Source organism: Camellia sinensis, chromosome 6 (genome assembly GCF_055761805.1).
Source record: "Camellia sinensis isolate YWXY chromosome 6, ASM5576180v1, whole genome shotgun sequence".
Lineage (NCBI taxonomy): Eukaryota > Viridiplantae > Streptophyta > Magnoliopsida > Ericales > Theaceae > Camellia > Camellia sinensis.
In genome coordinates, this window is record NC_138966.1 from 203732621 (window position 1) to 203750000 (window position 17380).

Sequence of the window (17380 nt, forward strand, 5' to 3'; positions counted from 1 at the left end):
AGAGATATATATATATATATATATAATATAGAAAGTGGGGAAAGTGGCGGTGGATGCAAAGTGGGTTGGAAAGTGAAAAGATGAGAGAGAGAAGGCATGTGGGTGGTTGTGCATGTGTAGCTGGTGAAATCAAAAGATGGAGTAAAATAATAAAAAGAAAAAGAAAGTTGATAAGCTGGGTTTTTGTTTTTAATTCATTTGCTTATTTATTTATTTATTTTATTTGTTTGTGATAGAGTGGATCACATGCATTTATGTATTTTATTTGAAGTTGGCAGATGACCATCGAGACAAGAGAGATTTGTTGATATTACCATAGATCAGAGAGAGAGAACGAGTGGTAGTGCTCCACGAAAGCATTCGTGCCTCACAATCAAGACCTCAGGTGCTCGGAATTTGATCGAGACAGCCGGTCTCGAGGGCTATTTGGGGCTCTCGGTGGCCCTCGTGTACGAGAAGGGCTTGGGACACCAGTCCCCTTGGTTCGGTTATCTTCAGTTGTTGCCGGAGAATGACTGTATTCCAATGCTTTGGAGCTTGGAGGAAGTTGATTCTCTGTTATTGGGCACTGAGCTTCACAAGATAGTTAAAGAAGACAAGGCTCTCATCTATGAGGACTGGAAATGGAACTGGGGTGTTCATACCTCATATTGTCAAATACAGAAGACGGCATAAGAACAGAGGGAGGAACAATGACAAAGGAAGAATATTTTCTGGTATGTGTTTAAAATTCTAGGGGACTACGTTGAGGTCCGGCGGGCGGCCAAGGCGAGGTTGCCGCCCGCCGGTGAAGCGGGAAATACTAAGATCTTAACCTTGCTCTGATACCATGTAAAAATATATGTATAAAGAGAAAACTACAGAGAATAAATGTATCTGATGATCTTATTATTGATTAATATTGATTGATCTGATACATTGATTTATATTACAAATCAGAGTAGCTCATTATATAGGAGAGGGTTTGGGTAGTAGGTGAGGAGTAGGTGAGGGTAAATTGGTGGTAGGTGTAGTAGGTGTGGTAGTAGGTGGTGGTAGGTGTAGGTAAATTCTAACAGTAGATGTTATGATTAGAAGTAGAGTTAGGGAAATTGAGGATACCGGTTTTAAACTGTATTATAGTGGTAAGGAAAGACACAGGAATCGGGTAGGAATCTTAATTGACAAGGGTCTTGTGGAGAATGTAGTGGCGGTCATTAGGAAAGGGGATAGGATTATATTAGTTAAACTAGTTATTGGAGGGAATATAGTGAACGTTATTAGTGCATACACCCCTCAAGTAAGATTAGATGATTAGACTAAGGGATTTTTGAGAGTAAATGGATGAGATCTTACAGCAGATACCCATATGAGAGAACCTGGTTATAGGTAGAGATTTTAATGGCCATGTAAGCATAGATAAACTAGGCTATGAAAGGGTGCATGGTAGATATGGTTTTGGTGACAGAAATGAGGCTGGAGAAAGTATCTTAGATTTTGCGTTAGCTTCTAACCTGGTGGTGGCCAATACTATGTATAAGAAAAGGGAGGAGCATTTGATAACCGTTAAGAGTGGGTCAGTTAAGAGTCAAATAGATTACTTCTTAGTGAGAAAAGTGGACTGCCTAAAATGCAATGATTGTAAGGTGATTCCTGGAGAGAGCCTGACCTTTTAACATAGGATTTTGGTACTAAATTTATGTTTTAGAGGACAATACCAAGCTAGGAAGGATGGTGGGCGTCGTAGGACGAGATGGTGGGACCTAAAAGGGAATAAATTAGAAATATTTAATAATAGAATGGATAAGGAAAGTACTTGGGACTTGGAAGATGATGTTAACATTATGTGGAACTCGATAGCAAATTGTATAAGGAGAATCTGAAGGGAAGTACTTGAAGAGTCGAAAGGAATGGGACCCAGCTCTAAGAAAACTTGGTGGTGGAGGGAAGAGGTTCAAGCGATAGTTAAGGCAAAAAAAAAAGTGCTTTAAAAAGTAACAAAAGGATAGAATTGAGGAAAACCTTAAGAGCCATAGATTGGCTAATAAGGAGGTCGAGAAAGTAGTGAGAGAGGCTAAGTTACAAGATTATGATGACCTGACTAGATTATAAGGAGGGAGAGAAGAGGGTATACAAACTTTGCTGGAAATTTGTGTTAATGCATATAATAAGATAGTGGCATGTATATAATATGATAGTGGTGTTGGTGGTAGATAGTGGCATGTATAGAATATGATAGTGGTGTTGGTGGTAGATAGTGGCATGTATAGAATATGATAGTGGTGTTGGTGGTAAATAGTGACATGTATATAATATGATAGTGGTAGATAGTGGTAATATATAATATGTAAGTGGCATATAATGGGTTATAATGATGTTTGTAATATCTCCTATATAAGGAGTGTCATTTGGTCTTGTAAAATAAGAAGTTTTGAATATAACAGAAATATATTCCTTCTTCCTCATATTTTCGGAGTTCTTCTTCCTCATATTTTCTAAGTAACTTACTAAGATACGAGAGAGAAAAACAAGAGATTTTAATCAAGTTAAGTGCATCAAGAGTGAGGATTCTAAGGTATTGGTGAGGGATGAAGAGATTAAGGAAAGATGGAAGAACTATTTTGAGAAACTATTAAATGAGGAACATGAAGGTACGGCAATAGGGGAAGAAATAACCAGTAATACGATAAACCAAGACTATAGGTTCTATCGCAGAATTAAGAATTTTGAAGTGGAGATTGCACTTAACAAGATGAAATCAAATAAGGCTTTAGGACCAGATGATATCCCTGTTGAAGCTTGGAAGTATTTGGGTAAAAAGGGGTTGCTTGGTTAACTAGGTTGTTTAGCAAAATTTTGTTGACTAAGAATATGCCAGATGAGTGAAGGAAGGGTATTTTGTAGGTTTAGAGAAGAGAAAGAGTTAGGAAATGAGTTAGACTTCATTCCCTTTTATATTAATAATTGAGCAATTACAGGCATAGTCTGAGTAATCAAAAAAGGAAAATAAGAATACAATCAATTATTTCCTATTCTAATATTTCCTATTCTAACACTCCCCCTCAAGCTAGTGCGAAGATATTTCTCATGCCCAGCTTGTTGAGAATGCCATGAAAGGATTTGCTCCCTAGTCCCTAGGTGAAAACATTAGCTAGTTGGTCCTCAATCTTCACAAATGGAATACATATGGTGCCACTGGTGAGTTTTTCCTTGATGAAGTGTTGATCAATCTCCACATGCTTAGTTCTATCATGCTGAACTAAATTATGAGCTATGTTGATTGCGGCCTTGTTGTCACAGTATAGTCGTATGGAGTCAGTCTGATGAATTTCCAAGTCTCCCAACAATAGTTTAATCCATAGTAACTCACAGACCCCCTGAGACATAGCCCTGAATTCTGCCTCAGCACTAGATCGAGCAACCATATTTTGTTTCTTACTTCACCATGTGACTAGGTTGTCACTAACAAATGTGCAGTATCCAGAAGTTGATCGTCTGTCAGTGACTGATCCTACCCAATCTGCATTAGTAAATGCTTCCACACCAAGATGGCTATGTTTTGAGAAGTAGAAACCCTTTCCAGGAGAAGACTTCGAGTATCTCAGGATTCTCATAACTGCATCTAAGTGGGAAGTTCTAGGAGCATGCATAAACTGGCTCACCATGCTCACGACAATGGGAATGTATGGACGTGAGTGGGATAAGTATATGAGCTTGCCCACTAGTCTCTGGTATCTCCCCTTGTCCACTGGCTCTCCCTCTCGGTCCTCACTAAGTTTCTGGCCTAGTTCTAGAGGTGTATCATATGGTCTACCCCCAAGCAGTCCAATTTCCTTTAGCAAGTCAAGCACATACTTTTTCTGACATATAAAGATGCCATCCTTGCTCCTAGCTACTTCAATACCCAAGAAATACTTCAAACGACCCAAGTCTTTGATTTCAAACTCCTTGGCTAAGTATTCATTCAACCGAGGGATCTCCTCAACGTCATCCCCTGTAAGAACAATATTATCAACATAGACAATGAGAGTTGTGGTCTTGCCACATGAGGAGTGTTTCATAAATAAGGTGTGATCAGCTTGACTCTGCTTGAACCTATATTTCAACATAACTTGAGCAAACCTTTCAAACCAAGCCCTAAGGGACTGCTTTAGTCCGTAAAGCGACTTTTGGAGCCTACATACTTTACCTTTGGACTTAGCATCCGCAAAACCAGGAGAAATATCCATATAAACCTCTTCTGTTAGGTCTCCATGAAGGAAGGCATTCTTCACATTAAACTGATCAAGTGGCCAATCCAAATTCGCAACAAGAGAGAGTAAGATTCTTACAGAGCTCATCTTAGCAATCGGTGCAAATATTTTCTGATAATCTACCCCATAAGTCTGAGTGAAGCCCTTAGTAACCAATCTTACTTTGTACCGTTCTATGGAACCATCCCCTTTGTGTTTTACTGTGTACACCCACTTGCACCCAACTTGATTTTTTCCTCTAGATAACTCCACTAACTCCCAAATGCCATTCTTGCTGAGAGCTCTCATCTCTTCCGTCATGGCATGTTTCCATTCAAGAATAGAGAGAGCATCCTGAAAAGTGGTAGGTAGACTCACAGAAGACGCTTTAGGCAGAAAGGTTTTATATGAGGAAGACAAGTTAGAATAAGAGACATGATTAGTAATAGGATGCTGAGTACATGACCTAACTCCCTTCCTATTAGCAATAGGAACATCAAGATCGAAAACATCAAGAATAGGAGTACTAGAACTAGAATTATCTGAATTACCTGGATTACCTAGACTCTTACGAGGTGAGGTTAACTCTGGACGCTTATCCGGAGAAGAAGTTGGCAGTAGTGGAGGGAGAGTAGGCTCTTGCATCCAGGTGACTTGCTGTCTGTCCTTGTCCCTGATATAAACTTTGCCTACTTCCTTATCCTCAACAACTGCTGACTCATTATCCTTTATCGGTTCATCCACTGGCGGAAGATAAACAGGTGTAACAGGAATCTCTTCAACAGGAATCTCTTCACACCAAGACTCCTCTTGAAGAGATGACTGGGATACCAAGGAAGGCGGAAAGTAGGGTTGAAACTCAAAGAACGTAACATCCATGGAGACAAACCATTTGCGAGTGGAAGGGTGATAACACTTATAACCCTTTTGGCTGGCAGAATAACCCGGAAAAATACACTTAAGGGCCCTAAGATCCAATTTACCACGAGCAAGAGAATGACAAACACAGCCAAAGGTCTTTGGAGAAATAGAGAACCTAGAAGAGGTAGACCCGAACAAAACTTGAAGAGGTGTTTGTTTTTGAAGAACTTGGGTAGGAAGACGATTAATCAAATAAGCAGTAGTGAGAATTACGTCCCCCCAGTAGGATCGAGGAACCCGCATCTCAAAGGATAGACAACGGGCGACATTAAGGAGACGGTGATTTTTGCGTTATACAACACCATTTTGTTGAGGGGTATTAGTGCAGGAGCCTAATGAATAATGCCATGTGTGGCGAAGTAAGTGGCAAGCCTAGAGTTAATATATTCCCCCTCATTATCAGAACAAAGAATTTTGACAACCCCCCTAAACTAAGTACATACCATTTTATGAAAGTTTTGAAACACAAAAAAAAACCTCACTTTTCTCTTTCATCAAATAGACCCAAGTAGCCCTAGAACAATCATATATGAAGGTAACAAACCATTTAAGACCGGTTAAAGACACAAAACGGGATGGATCCCAAATATCAAAATGAATCAAAGAAAAGGGAACTAAACTTTTATTAATAGAAGGAGCAAAAGAGGTTCTGTGTTGTTTTCTAGGTTGACAAGACTCACATTGAAAATCAAACACATTATTTTTCTCAAAGACAGAAGGAAATAAATGCTTAAGTAATATAAAAGAGGGATGTCCTAAGCGACGATGCCACAACCAAATGTCTTCTGTGGTGGATGGTAACTGAATAGATAAATGGGCTATAAGAAATAGATGTATTATTGATTGATGTAATGTTATATTTATTACAATGATTTATGATTCCTATATATAGAAGAGGGTGAGTGTGTACTAGGTAAGGAGTAGGTGAAGTGGAGGTGGTAGTGGTGTAGTGGGTTAGGTTTAGTGGAGTAGGTTTAAGTGGGTGAAGTAGGTGATAGGTTTTAACAGCCCCCCGCAAACTCAAGGAGGATAGAAACTAATCAACTTGAGTTTGGAGAGAGTAACAAAACAAGAAAATACATAAAAATAAAAGAGGATAGGAGACACTGTATGGTCGTGTCAGACCATTGGTGAAGACACTGGATGGTGGTGTCATAACGTTGTAGAGGACACTGTATGGTGGTGTCATAACGTTGTAGAGGACACTGTATGGGGGTGTCATAACGTTGTAGAGGACACTGTATGGTGGTGTCATAACGGTGTAGAAGACAGTTTATGGGATCATGTCGGACCGTTGTAGCAGACAATGTGGTGACAGTTGTTGTGACAGTTTACAGAGTCTTGCTGGACCCTTGTAGAAACTAACCGGAATCAATGTCGGGACAGTTTACAGAGTCTTGTCGGACCCTTAAAAAGTCGCACCATCAAAAGGCGTGCCCAATCCATAAAAAGGCATGCCATCAAAAGGCGTGCCCAATCCATAAAAAGGCGTGCCCATTTTGTCGTCGAGCGTCGAGCAGCGCATGATGCGCGTGTCTGCCTCGACTATTTAATCAAGACGAAGGCTGAGGCTGAGGCAGAAGCTGAGACAAAAAAACTGAGAGAAACCTCTAGAAAAAAAAACTCTTCCTTTGCTGAGAGAGAAACTCTGTAATACGCTGTAACACTCTGTTGCCCAGAAAATGGCTTCGTCTTCCTGTAGGCTGCTCACTCTCTTTCCCGACCTCAACGAGTCAACAAGAGAGAGAACTGGTGCGGTGGCACTGGAACCTCAACCAAGCGCCCCGGAGTTTGCTCCGTTGAACTTTCCGATGCGGTCTGTGGAGCAAAGAATGGCAGTGCAGTCGGATGTGGAAGCCAATCAGTATACATTGAAGTCATGTGTGGAAACCATGACTGCGGTTACAAACTTGTCGAACCGGCTGCAGAGTAGGGCAAATGAGGTGCAGCAGTTAAACTCCCAGCTGGCTCTGCTCCAATGCATGTATAAGGATGCGCGAGCAGAGATAAGTGTGCTAAAGGCGGAAAATAAGGAGCTGAAGCGGAAGGCCACCGTGATGTTCCGTTTTGGAGGTCCGCCATATTCTGTAGTGGAGGAGCAGGGAGGAGTGATCATGCCCAGTGGAGTGGGAAACACGGAGGCAGCACCGTCAAGGGCCGCCCAGGACGGAGGCAAAAAGAAAAGACCGGCGGCAGAGTAGAGAAGAAGTGAGGTCGATGTGTGGCCGTTGCAGAAAAGGAAACAAAGCTGTTGTTGTTGTTTGTTTTTTTTTTTTTTTTTTTTTTTTGGTGTAGAAATGTGATGGGGGTTAATTCCCTGTCATGAATAAAACGATGTGCGGTGTGTTTTTGGTTTATGATTTGTGTTTTTTTTTTTTTTTTTTTTTTTTTTTTTTTTTTTAAATAGATATGTGATAAAATAAATGAAATTATAAAATCAATGGGGAACAGGTTGGCAGAAGAAAAGTTTAAAAGAAATGATGGGAAATATTAAAAGAAATGTGGGAGAAATGATGAGTGTAATGTGATGATGATAAAACTTGTTTGTCTGATCCAGAATGTGCAGACAATGTTCCTCTCTACCATTGCCAATTGTCTTCGTCGTGACAAGGTCCTAAAAAAGACAATGATTAGGAAAAAACATCACACTATAATTTAAGTCACAGGTAATACGACCCAAAGATAAAAGATTAACACTAAAATTGAGAACATGGAGGACAGAAGACATAAAGGGAAGAGGTGGCATAAATTAAACCTTTCCTGACATAGACGGAATAGTACCATCAGCAATACGTACTTTTTCTTGACCTGAGGAGGGTGTATACTCTAAAAATAAATTAAAAGAGCCAAACATATGGTCGGAAGCACAAGAATCAATAATGCATGGTACAGTCGTTTGAGATAGCAATGCACATGGGGAGGAAGCTAAGTTACCTGAATTGGCAAAGGAAGAAGAGGTGCACCTGGAGCAGAAGTGGAGGCTCGACAATCTAGCAAGTGGCGAAGAGCAATCTCAAAATCCAAGGTAGATAACCCTGAAACATCAGCAGCAAGAGAGATAACCGAAGATGAAGATGGTGGCTCAACCGTGTCGGAAAGATAGGCCCAAGCATTGGACCCTTGGCCTCTAGACTGACTAGACCTACCCCCTCGAGTACCACCGAAAGGAGTCCCATGCAACTTCCAACAAGTCTCTCGTGTGTGGCGAGGTCAACAGCAGTAGTCACAGAAAAGATTATCCTTCTCAAAGGAAGGACGAGAACCACGAGTCACACGGTCTCCATCACGAGGGGGTGAAGAGACCAAAGCCAAGTGATCAGTAGTGGCAGAAGTAAGCATTGCAGAGCGGTGACTCTCCTCATTTTGCACAAAAGCAAAGGTTTTGGAGAGAAGGAAGCACATACATGCCAAGTACTCTGCTCCGTACTGGATCATACTCCACATTTAGGCCTTCTAGGAACTTGAAAACCCATTCTTGCGCCACAAACTTCAGGTAACCAACAGAATCAGTAGGACAGACTGGTTTGTAATCCTGAAGGTGATCAAGTCGCTTCCACCCATTGCTAAGGAAGGAAAAATACTGAGGGATAGTCATCTCACCTTGGATCGACCTTTCAATGGAGCGACGTAACTCAAAAGCCTGGGAGAAGTTCCCTTTCCGGGAGTAAGTGGTAGTCACGGCCTCCCAAATATCCTGGGCAGTGTCCATAGAGAGATAGCCCTCTCCAATCTTCGGGACCATAGAATGTATCAACCAACCCATAATAAGGGAGTTGGTAATCTCCCACTGATCACAAATTGGGTCCGCGGTGGTGGGTGCCTGGATCCTACCATCAACATACCCTACATTCCCTCTGCTCTCAAGAAAATAGTCAGACTCTGTGACCATGCTAGATCATTTTGACCATTGAATGGAGAAGTAGTGATTTTAAGGCCAAAGTTGAGATTATCAGTCATAGTAGAAGGCATAATGGAACCCTCGCTCTTAGGTGGCTGAGAAGTAGTGGATTCACTAAGGGAATCTGCCATGGATACTCTCCTTTTTAACTCTCAAGCACAATGCCAATCACAAACCCAGAAGATTACAGTGGAAGAAAAGACCCAACTACCACGATGCAAACATAGAAGACTAACTCATAAAGTTTTCTCTAATTTTTTTTTTTTTACTGCATTTTTTTTCCTTTTTTTTTATGTATTAAGAAAGAACTAGAGAAGACGACAAGGTCAGGCCATGTATTAGGCCCCAATCAACATGCCAGTGAACCAAGATGACCAGAGGAGTGCGACGGAAGCAAGAGTGGAGCAAACGAGTGCAATTGAGCCTCTAGGAATGCCGACAGAAGCAGAGGTGAACCAGACGAGGTCTACGAGGACTCCAGGAGTGTCGACAGACCTATATGGATGAGCTAAGGCTGCCGACAGGCCTAGAGGAGGGCAGAGGCTACTTCGGCTGCCCTGGAGAGAGTCGACTGTCCGTTAGCTTAGGTGGGTGAAGGCCGAATGGCCAAGGGCTGCCTTCGAGTGGCCTGGGCAGTCCTACAGTGTTAAGTGCCTCCTATTGAGGCTCTGATACCATGTAGGTTTAGAGAAGAGAAAGAGTTAGGGAATGAGTTAGATCTCATTCCCTTTTATATTGATAATTAAGCAATTACAGGAATAGTCTAAGTAATCAAAAAAGGAAAATAAGAATACAATCAATTATTTACTATTCTAATATTTCCTATTATACCAATTTCTTATTCTAACATATTTTAGTGCCAATCTATAAGAAAAATGAGATGTTCAGAATTGCAACAACTATAAAAGAATCAAGCTAATGTGTCATATAATGAAAGTATGGGAGAGGGTGATAGAACGCCGATTGCAAGATATAACAGAGGTGTCAGAGAATCAATTTAGGTTTATGCCTGGCAAGTCAACAATGGAAGTGATCTATGTTTTGAGGAGAGTAATAAAAAGATATAGAGAAAAGAAAAGAGACAGTCATATGGTGTTTATTGACCTTGAGAAAGCATATGATAGAGTGCCCCGAGATATAATATCATGGGTGTTAGTGAAAAAATGGGTGACAAAAGGTTACATTGATGTGATTAGGGACAAGTATGAAGGGGTGGCAACCACTATTAGATCGCCTGCTGGAGAGACAAATGAATTTTCTATCACTGTAAGGTTACACTAAGGATCTACCTTAAGTCCTTATATTTTTACTTTAGTTATGGATGAGTTGACGAGAAATATGCAGGATGACGTGCCATGGTGTATGCTTTTTGCAGACGATATAGTGCTAGTGGATGAGACTAGAGAAAGAGTTAATACAAAGTTAGAGATTTGGAGAAAAGCTCTTGAATCTAAAGGATTCCGGATAAGCAGAACTAAGACAGAGTAAATGGAATGTAAATTTAGTATTAGTAACAGTAACAATGAAAGTAGAGGAGAAGTGAAGATTGAGAATGCTGGAAATTGTGTTCATGCATATAATATGATAGTGGTGTTGGTGGTAGATAGTGGCATGTATAGAATATGATAGTGGTGTTGGTGGTAGATAGTGGTATGTATAGAATATGATAGTGGTGTTGGTTGTAGATAGTGGCATGTATAGAATATGATAGTGGTGTTGGTGGTAGATAGTGGCATGTATATAATATGATAGTGGTAGATAGTGGTAATATATAATATGTAAGTGGCATATAATGGGTTATGATGATGTTTGTAATATCTCCTATATAAGGAGTGTCATTTGGTCTTGTAAGATAAGAAGTTTTGAATATAACAGAAATATATTCCTTCTTCCTCATATTTTCGGAGTTCTTCTTCTTCATATTTTCTAAGTTGGTATCAGAGCAACAAAAAACACAGCAGCCCTAAAACCGTCATAGCCATGTCGGAAGTCACGTCCGGAACCACTTCAACCCCTGCCGCTGCCATTCCGGTGAAAACGTCCAACTCTCACTCTGTCCAAATCACCACCATCCGCCTAAATGGTGATAATTTTCTCCGCTGGTCACAATCTGTCCGGATGTATATCCGTGGGCAAGGAAAGATCGGTTACATCACTGGTGACAAGAAGGCTCCTGCTGTTAATGATCCGCTGTTCGACAATTGGGACGCTGAAAACTCCATGGTTATGACATGGTTGGTCAATTCCATGGAGGAGGATATAAGCTCTAATTACATGTGCTATACTACTGCACAAGAATTGTGGGATAATGTTAGTCAGATGTATTCTGACCTAGGAAATCAATCTCAAGTTTTCGAATTAACTTTGAAGTTGGGAGAGATTCGTCAAGGAGATGATTCCGTCACCAAATATTTCAATTCGTTGAAAAGGTTGTGGCAGGATCTTGACATCTTCAACACATACGAATGGAAATCGGTTGACGACTGTAACCACCACAAGAAAACTGTGGAAGACAGCCGTATTTACAAGTTTCTTGCCGGCCTCAACATTGAATTCGATGAAGTGCGAGGAAGAATTATTGGCAGACCTCCTCTCCCATCCATTGGCGAAGTATTTGCCGAAGTCAGAAGGGAAGAGAGCCGAAGGAGCGTCATGCTTAAGAAAAAAGGTAATGGTGAATCAATTGAAATTTCTGCTTTAATTAGCGATGCTGCGGCCAACAAGGCTGTAAATTACCAGCGCAAGTTTGATGATAAGCCACGGGTCTGGTGTGATTTTTGCAACAAGCCTCGCCATACACGCGAAACGTGTTGGAAGATTCATGGCAAACCTGTCAACTGGAAAAGCAGCAAACAAGGAGAGAAGAATCGTGGCTTTCCTACCGCTAATGAAGCCGATTCAGGTCCCTTCAACAAAGAGCAGATTGATCAACTCTTAAAGCTGATAAAATCCAACTCCTCAACCGGTACTCCTAGTGTTTTGTTGGCACAAACAGGTAGAAATCCTAAAGCCTTCTCTTGCCTAAACTTCTCTCCGTGGATCATAGATTCCGGTGCCTCCGATCACATGACTAGTTTTTCCCATTTATTTAGTACCTATTTCCCTTGTTCTGGTCATGACAAAATTAGAATAGCCGATGGTAGTTTTTCACCTATTGCAGGAAAAGGATTTATTAAACTAACTGAGAAAATTAATCTCAATGCTGTTCTTCACGTCCCCAACTTAGCCTGTAACCTTTTGTCTGTCAGTAAACTATCTAAGGATTCTAATTGTCGTGTTACATTTTTTGAATCCCATTGTGAATTTCAGGACCAGAACTCGGGGATGATGATTGGGCGTGCTAGGATGCTTGAAGGTCTTTACTACTTTGATGAAGTACCTGTTAGTAATAAAAAAGCTCAGAGCTTTAATAGTACCAGTTCAATCTCTGTTCGAGAAAAAATAATGCTATGGCACTATAGGCTAGGACATCCTAGTTTTCTTTATCTGAAACATTTATTTCCAGAATTATTTAAAGGGATTGATTGTTCTTCTTTTCATTGTGAAAGTTGCATTTTTGCAAAATTTCATCGCTCTACTTATTTGCCAAAACCTTACCAGGCTTCAAAACCTTTTTATTTGATTCATAGTGATGTTTGGGGCCCTTCTAAAATCACTACTCTTTCTGGTAAAAGATGGTTTGTTACATTTATTGATGACCATACCCGCTTATGTTGGATTTATTTGATGAATAAAAAATCTGACGTGAAAAATTTATTCACAAATTTTTACAATATGATTGAAAACCAATTTCAAACCAAAATTGGTATTTTACATTCTGATAATGGAACAGAATATTTCAATGAGCAGTTGGGTGAGTTTTTGGAAAAAAAGGGGATTTTTCATCAATCTACATGTCGGGATACCCCTCAACAAAATGGCATTGCAGAACGAAAAAATAAACATCTACTTGAAGTAGCACGTGCTATAATGTTTTACATGCATGTTCCTAAATATTTATGGGGTGAAGCAATTTTAACAGCCTCTTATTTGATAAACAGGATGCCTACAAAGGTGTTAACATACAAAACACCTTTTGATTGTCTCAAAACTTTTTTTCCTGACACGAGGTTGTTTTCTGATTTACCCGCCAAAGTTTTTGGATGTACTGCCTATGTTCATGTTCCCAGTCAATTTCGTTCAAAACTTGACCCCCGTGCTATAAAATGTGTTTTTTTGGGTTATTCCTCAAACAAAAAGGGGTATAAGTGCTTCGATCCTCAAAACAAGAAATTTCATGTGAGTATGGATGTGTCATTTGTGGAAACAAAATCCTATTTCCCCAACACTTCTCTTCAGGGGGAGACAAGTGGAGTAGAAGACCGTTTTTGGGATATTTCTATCCCGCTCCCCAATGTCATTTATCCTACACAAAAACCACATCTGTCTGATAATGATCACTTAGGAGAACCAAGTTTTATGGTGCCTAGTCAAGAAGATTCTTGTTTAGGGGGAGAAGTACTACAAAATGATCTAAATCCTGAGCTTCAGGTTTATACTAGGAAGCGATTTCATCTGAGGAATAATGACCCGAACGTCCATCCTAATGACCCGAATGTCCACCCGAGTTCTGGCATCGAAATTTTAGGTAATCCTATTCCTTCTATTTCCGACCTTGATGTACCTATAGCAATTAGGAAAGGTGTCCGAAATTGCATTAAACATCCTATTGCAAATTACCTCTCCTATCAAAGACTGTCTAAAAACCATAGAGCTTTCACATCTAGGATTTCACACTTGTTTGTTCCAAGGAATATACAGGAAGCATTGGATGATCCGAATTGGAAATTAGCAGTCATGGAGGAGATGAATGCTTTAAGGAGAAGTGGTACTTGGGAGATAGTTGATCTACCCAAAGACAAGAAAACAGTTGGGTGTAAATGGGTGTTTACGATAAAATGTAACGCAGATGGAAGCGTTGAGAGATACAAGGCGAGACTGGTAGCTAAAGGCTTCACTCAAACTTATGGGATCGACTATCAGGAGACGTTTGTTCCTGTTGCTAAAATAAATTCCATCAGAGTACTGTTATCTCTTGTAGTAAATTCAGATTGGTCTCTACATCAACTTGACATTAAAAATGCATTTCTCAATGGTGATCTTGAAGAGGAGGTGTTCATGAGCCTACCGCCGGGATTTGAGCAGAGACTTGGAAGTGACAGAGTATGCAGATTGAACAAGTCATTATACGGACTCAAACAATCACCAAGAGCGTGGTTTGAACGCTTTGGGAAGGCAGTTATCAGTTGTGGCTTCTCGCAGAGTCAAGCAGATCACACAATATTTTATAAACATTCAAAAAACAGTAAAATTGCAATTTTGATTGTTTATGTTGATGACATCATTTTAACTGGTAATGATGAAGCAGAGTTAGCAGCCCTCAAAGAGAAACTCGCAAAAGAATTTCACATTAAGGATCTGGGAGCCCTCAAGTATTTCCTCGGAATGGAATTTGCAAGATCCAAGGAAGGTATATTCGTTAATCAGAGAAAATATGTTCTTGATCTCCTTGGAGAAACAGGTATGCTTGGTTGTAAGATGGCGGAGACTCCGATCGAGCCTAACTTGAAGTTACAAGCTGCTAAGGCTGAAGAAGTCAAAGAGAGAGAACAATATCAGCGACTTGTAGGGAAATTGATTTACTTGTCTCATACGCGGCCTGATATTGCCTTTGCAGTCAGCATGGTAAGTCAGTTCATGCACTCACCAGGGGCAGAGCACTTTGAGGCCGTTTATAAGATCTTAAGATATTTGAAAGGAACTCCAGGGAGAGGCTTACTATTCAAGAAACATGGACATCTTCAAGTTGAAGTATACACAGATGCAGACTGGGCAGGAAGTGTTACAGACAGGAGATCAACATCCGGATACTGCTCCTTTGTAGGTGGGAACCTAGTTACATGGCGGAGTAAAAAACAGAATGTGGTAGCTAGAAGTAGTGCAGAAGCAGAGTTCAGAGCTGTTGCCCATGGAATCTGTGAAGTAATGTGGATTAAAAGAATTCTTGAAGAATTAAAGCTTTCTCACCCGACACCTATGAAGGTCTATTGTGACAACAAAGCAGCTATATCTATAGCTCATAATCCAGTTCTACATGATCGCACAAAACATATAGAAGTGGATAAACATTTCATCAAGGAGAAAATCAATGCTGGCATAATCTGTATGACGTACCTTCCAACAGGTGAACAATTAGCTGATGTGCTAACGAAGGGACTACACAAGAAGCAATTTGATAAGCTGACTAGCAAGCTGGCTATGGAAGATATCTTCAAACCAGCTTGAGGGGGAGTGCTGGAAATTGTGTTCATGCATATAATATGATAGTGGTGTTGGTGGTAGATAGTGGCATGTATAGAATATGATAGTGGTGTTGGTGGTAGATAGTGGTATGTATAGAATATGATAGTGGTGTTGGTTGTAGATAGTGGCATGTATAGAATATGATAGTGGTGTTGGTGGTAGATAGTGGCATGTATATAATATGATAGTGGTAGATAGTGGTAATATATAATATGTAAGTGGCATATAATGGGTTATGATGATGTTTGTAATAGCTCCTATATAAGGAGTGTCATTTGGTCTTGTAAGATAAGAAGTTTTGAATATAACAGAAATATATTCCTTCTTCCTCATATTTTCGGAGTTCTTCTTCTTCATATTTTCTAAGTGAGAACCAAAAACTGCCTAAGAGTGAACATTTTCATTATTTAAGGTCGATTATCACAACAGCGGGGGAGATTGATGCAGATGTAGCCCATAAGATTAAGGTGGGATGGTGTAATGGAGAAGTGCATTTGGGGTACTGTGCGATAAATGAATATCCGCTAGACTTAAAGGTAAGTTCTATAGAACGGCTATGAGACCAGCGATGTTGTATGGGACGGAGTGTTGGGCAACCAAGAAACAACATGTAGATAAGATGAGTGTGGTTGAGATGAGAATGCTAAGGTGGATGTGTGGCAAGACTAAACAAGACAAAATTAAGAATGAGTGCATTCGGGAATGGGTAGGAGTAGCACCGATAGAAGATAAGTTGAGAGAGAATCGATTGAGATGGTTTGGTCATATTCAACTGAGACCAATAGAGACAGTAGTGAAGAGATGCGATACTGTAACGGTAAATGGAAGTGTTAGGGGACGGGGTAGGCCTAGATTAACGTTGGTTAGCATTGTAAATAGAGATATGGATCTACTTAATTTGACTAACGAAATGGCCTTTGATAGGACCGCGTGGAGAAGAAGGATTCATATAGCCGACCCCATTTGTTGGGACTTAAGCCTTGTTTTGGTTTGATTTTGTTTGGTTTGGTTTGGTATTGTGAGTGGATAAATAATTGAAAATGAAGGCATTGCTAATTTGAATTCAAAGAAACTAGGGAAAGTTAAAATAAAATAAATAGACAGGGTTTGACCCTTGTTACAAATTAAACCCTGCATTTTCAATTTCTTCAATTTAAACCCTAACCTTCTAAATTAATACCAATTTAAACTATAGTTTATGTCCGTTTGAAGACACAAATGGAAAAGAATAAATTTGTAATTTTATTCACCATAATTATGCATTACACAATATAAACATTTACATACATTATATGCTAATGTTCCTTCACCACCACCGGTGGCCACTACCCAACTTCTTGGTATCAATTTAGAAGACTAGGTTTAAATTGAAAAAATTTAAAATGTAGGGTTTTAATTTGTAACAAGGGTCAAACCTTGGGGTTTTTTTTTTTTTCCGTAATTTCCCCAAGAAACTACTATACATCTTTCAACTTACTCAGTACATCATAATGATTACAGTTTAGCAATTAATATGCAGCTCTGACCATTGGTTTAATGGTAAAATCTTGGCAAAATAACCTTGAGGTTATCGGTTCAAGTGTCGAGACAACCACTTTGTGCATTATGTCAAAGGTTAGGTGCGTATCTAATTTTTTCCCTCCCAAACACACATTAATGTGTATTAATTGGGCGTTGTTTTTTTTTTTTTTTGGTTCTCTGATTGTTTATCTAAAAATTACAAATAATGCCTCCAATTTCAATTAAAAGAAGATAAGCATTTATAAAAAGACTGGATGTGAAAGTAATATTAGTAGTACCTTCTGAGGAACTTCAAATATAAAAAGTTCATTCAATTTGGCGGTGCCTTCATCCAGATGATCGGCTTTGCAAGTTAATGGCTTAACACATTTGGTCCTTGCACTCTGAGGAAAAAGCTTTTGCTGATTTATTTCTTGACTATCAACAATCAGGCGCAAAGCACAGAAGAAATTGTGACTATTTCCATCATCAATAATGGATAAACCCT

The 17380-nt window shown here is 39.8% G+C and overlaps 1 protein-coding gene across 1 annotated transcript in view; it reads right to left on the reverse strand.

Moving 5' to 3' along the window:
- Positions 1-17380, reverse strand: part of LOC145792209 (uncharacterized) — a 32381-nt gene that overhangs the window by 4206 nt on the left and 10795 nt on the right. Inside the window, exon 7 of the mRNA XM_082872977.1 lies at positions 17172-17378. Within this exon, the coding sequence (XP_082729103.1) occupies positions 17172-17378 (207 nt within the window). The remainder of the gene's footprint in view (positions 1-17171; positions 17379-17380) is intronic.